Here is a 4,357-nt window from a genome sequence, read left to right on the forward strand (position 1 = left end):
TATTTGTTCTTTTCGTCGTCCTCAGCCTGTGCACCAAACCACCACCAGCTAGATATCGTGGTTAGTCAAACACAGTGTATAAATGTTAGGCTACTTTGTTTAATGTAGGCAATCAAATCTTGCCACTGAGCTCTGCAGAATCAACACCGATGACCTGCTCTTACACTAGCAAACTGCGTACCGCTATTAGCTACATAAACTAGAGCGCAGGTAAACAAATTAATTCAAAATAGGCGAAACATATGAGAACAAACAACGCATTATGAGCACGTTTCGATCTGGCCTATATCACTGCCGTCCTATTTATATATGTAATATAGAATAAAATAAAATACAGTTTTACAAATACTTTAAAATTCAATGATCAGATAAACATTATGTTTATTGGACGTGTATATTTAGCTCTAAAAAGAAAACGTATTACCGGTAAATGGTTAAAAAAGCTATTAATAATAATAATATTAGGCTACTACTACTACTACTAATAATAGTAATACTATTAATAAAAGTGAGATGGATTTGCTCAAATATACCATGCTTTTTTTTTTATCGTTTCCCATTGATTGTGAATAAAACACTGCTTAAGAACTATGAAATGAAAAACACTCGGACAGTTGAATAATCTGAATAAAGACTATAGAACACCCAGAGGTGCTGGCATTCTTAAACCCATTCTCCCCAATTTGATCTGGATGCGATTTCAAACCACTCCTCTTCCAGCCGTCCAAACTTCTATTCCCCACTTTCTCCCGCTGGAATACAATAAGATTAGGATATAATGAATCTTTTCAAATGGGGCTGCTCTTTTCAAGCTGCGCAGGTGTACAATAGGGGGGCAAATGGAGAAGTCTCACGCCTAGGTGTGAGCAGATTATTCAAATAGGGGCCGAGTGAAGCAGTAGGGATTGGAGGCTCGCCCGGGCGCACAGAGCTATATCACAGCGTTAAGAGCCAGCAGCAGGCGTCATTTCAACTGCAGTCATCTCTGATACACACACACACACACACACATACACACATGCGCCAGCCCTTGACAGGAGGAGAGAGCACGACGACGACACGAGTGTATCCCGTGGTCCCCAACAACCACCTTTGGCTGCCAAAGGACACACAATACCGGCATTTCTCGCGTGGGGAAAGCGTTTTGAAAAGTAGAAGAAACTTTTTTCCAGGATGCTTGGTGCTGTCAAAATGGAGGGACACGAACACGCAGCTGACTGGAGCGCTTACTACGGAGAGCCCGAGGTGGGTAACTCACCTAAATAAATATATATGTATTTTTTTCTCCTCGTCGAAATCCGATCCGGTTTTATACAACTCAATATTAGCCCTGAGATAATATTAACTTTGAGATCAAATATTGACTTGAGGCGCCTCCAAATCCTCCCCCATCATCTCGACGCCCTGCACTATCCTAACAAAGTTGTGCTTGACATGCAATGCAAACTTTTCATTTCCAATTATGGATACCGACGAATACATGGGTTTTCGTATTCAGCAACATCGGGCGTTCGAAAGCGAAAACGACCGGACATTTGACTTTTAAACAAATAGCCTACTGTTCTTGGTTTTACATTTCTGAGTGGCGGTAATATCGACTACAACTGGGGTTTCCTTTAATATGTTGGAATCTTCTAACTGCCTCCCGAAAAGACATTAGTAACACGCTTATGACACATTATCTCCGGATGAAATCGTTTTTTTAAAACCCCCAACAAAACGAACTATTTAATAAAAACCAGTTCTATATTAAACTATTTATATGCTACAATTAAAACACTTTTAGGAAACCCTGTTTTCTAATGTTGCTCTTTTCAGTTTAGCGAAGCCAACGATTTTAAATATTTCCTGCTTGGAGTTGCATTGTAATTAATTGTAGTTATTGTCTGATTTCTTTCACAGTGTTACACCTCGGTGAGCAACATGAACACCGGACTGGGAATGAACTCCATGAACACTTACATGACTATGTCTGGAATGAGTTCGACCGCAAACATGACAGCAGCTAACACCATGAACATGTCCTATGTCAACACGGGTATGAGTCCTTCAATGACCGGCATGTCTCCCGGCACGGGAGCGATGGCCGGCATGGGCGCGGGTATGACGGGCATGGGCGCAGCCCTGAGCCCGACCATGAGCCCCATGGCAGCGCAAGCGCCCTCCATGAATGCCTTAACCTCGTACAGTAATATGAACGCTATGAGCCCCATGTATGGCCAGTCGAACATAAACAGATCAAGGGACCCGAAGACATACCGGAGGAGCTACACGCACGCCAAGCCGCCCTACTCGTACATTTCTCTAATAACCATGGCCATCCAGCAGTCGCCCAGTAAGATGCTGACCCTCAGTGAGATCTATCAGTGGATAATGGACCTTTTCCCTTTTTACCGACAGAACCAGCAGCGCTGGCAGAACTCTATCCGCCACTCGCTGTCCTTCAACGACTGCTTCCTGAAAGTTCCGCGCTCCCCGGATAAGCCGGGCAAAGGCTCGTTTTGGACCCTTCATCCCGATTCCGGAAACATGTTTGAAAACGGCTGCTATCTGAGGAGGCAAAAGCGCTTCAAGTGCGACAAGAAACTGAGCAAGGAGCCGGGTCGGAAAACCTCGGAGGGCGGCTCGAACAGCAGCTCTGAGAGCTGCAACGGGAACGAATCTCCTCATTCCAACTCGCCTAGCAATGAGCACAAAAGATCCCTGTCTGACATGAAGTCAGGTCAGGGTCTGAGCCCAGACCACGCAGCCTCCCCGACCTCCCAAGCGCAGCACCTCCTGGCACAACATCACTCTGTTTTGGCGCATGATGGACACCTGAAGCCAGAACATCATTATTCCTTCAATCATCCCTTCTCCATCAACAACCTCATGTCCTCGGAGCAACAGCATCACAAAATGGACCTAAAGACATATGAGCAAGTGATGCATTACGGTTACGGCTCTCCGATGGCCGGCGCGTTATCCATGGGCTCCATGGCGAGCAAAGCGGGCCTGGATTCGCCGGACACATCGTACTATCAAGGTGTGTACTCCAGGCCCATCCTGAACTCTTCCTAAACTCTCACGGACCTTGTGACAATTTGTACATTTGTAAAATGTTTGTGTATGTATTCTGATTTTTGACGTTCCCCGTTAATTTAGATGTCCCTTAGTAATTATTTTGTAAAATATATGTTGACAATGTGACGAACTCTTCGAGGCGGCTTTTGAAAATGGACCAAAATCACACCGAAGAACTGCGGACGGGTTGAAGTTCTTCAATCACTTGTGTAAACTTATTTATGGCTTGTAAATGTGTATTCTTGTAGTTGATGACAAGAACAGAATCTATATTAAAGTGTTATTTGGAATTTTTTCGCTATTCTGATTTTCACTCATTTGTGTTGTGTCGTCAACAACAGCAGCAGCAGCAGCAACAACAACAACAATAATAAATGTCATTTTGCTATAACGAATTATCAACGCATTTGCACATTCGGACCACTTAGTTGTGAGATCTACAAATTTGCTGCCACAGTTAAATTATTTTGATTGAATGATTTCTTTGCTATTTTCAAATGACCTGAAATACAGTTTTTCTGAATTGCTAAAACACTAAACCCCAATCTCTGAACCAAATTCTCACTAGCTTAAACCAATTTGTCGAATAAAGCACTCTTTCTGCTAAACCTTAAACACGTTCAGACAGTTAGGCTCTATTAGCAAATCTCATGCACTCTTTTTGCTACACTCTAAACACATTCTCATTCACTTAAACACTTATCACACTGTGATGCATTTGTGTGGCAAAAGTTAAACACAACTAAAGCACAGTTGTCATCGTTTACACACAACGATTCAAAATTGTTCACACTTGTTTCTAATGATGTGATCAAACCAACTGTACAAAATATGAATCAGTTCAGAGTGCACAAGTGGCACAGGTGACTGAATGATGATACGAACAATAGATGGAAACAATGGAAACAACAAGGAGAGGAGGAAGAGTACATGCAAGAAGTGGAGGAAGAGGACGAGGAGAGAAAGAGTAAGGTTTAGAGAGTGTTGTCAAGGCTGGATCTGTCAGACCAGAGGGTTTTTTTTTTCTCTTTGTCTAGCAAAAAAAGACAACATTACTTGTGATGTGGACAAAGTCCTCAGGCCGGACTCAAGCACAGAGACATGATGCTGAGACAGAATTAATCTCTCATTGACCCTGATTTTACAATTGCACAACTTACAGTATTTGAGTGTACTGTAACATGCTATTCAAAAATATAGTAATATGTGTATAGTATATAGATAACTTTTCTAATATATTTTAAAATGTAATTTAAAATGGCTAGTAAAAAAAAAGGAGTCTAGCAATATGGCT

At 42.2% G+C, this 4,357-nt stretch overlaps 1 protein-coding gene across 1 annotated transcript; it reads left to right on the forward strand.

Moving 5' to 3' along the window:
• Positions 1-806: 806 nt before the first annotated feature.
• Positions 807-3,349, forward strand: LOC107657160 (forkhead box protein A2). Its single transcript, XM_016445185.1, has 2 exons — positions 807-1,245; positions 1,903-3,349. The coding sequence occupies exons 1-2, from the start codon at positions 1,174-1,176 to the stop codon at positions 3,058-3,060; spliced, it is 1,230 nt and encodes a 409-aa protein (XP_016300671.1). The 5' UTR covers positions 807-1,173; the 3' UTR covers positions 3,061-3,349.
• Positions 3,350-4,357: the final 1,008 nt, after the last annotated feature.

This window comes from Sinocyclocheilus anshuiensis, unplaced genomic scaffold (assembly GCF_001515605.1).
Source record: "Sinocyclocheilus anshuiensis isolate Anshui unplaced genomic scaffold, SAMN03320099.WGS_v1.1 scaffold1891, whole genome shotgun sequence".
Taxonomy (NCBI): Eukaryota; Metazoa; Chordata; class Actinopteri; order Cypriniformes; family Cyprinidae; genus Sinocyclocheilus; species Sinocyclocheilus anshuiensis.

Excerpts from the sequence above, each read along its gene's own strand:
- LOC107657160 (XM_016445185.1), top strand. The coding sequence starts at position 1,174 with ATGCTTGGTGCTGTCAAAATGGAGGGACACGAACACGCAGCTGACTGG. Across the intron at positions 1,246-1,902 it reads CTTACTACGGAGAGCCCGAG|TGTTACACCTCGGTGAGCAA; the intron begins GTGGGTAACTCA and ends TTTCTTTCACAG.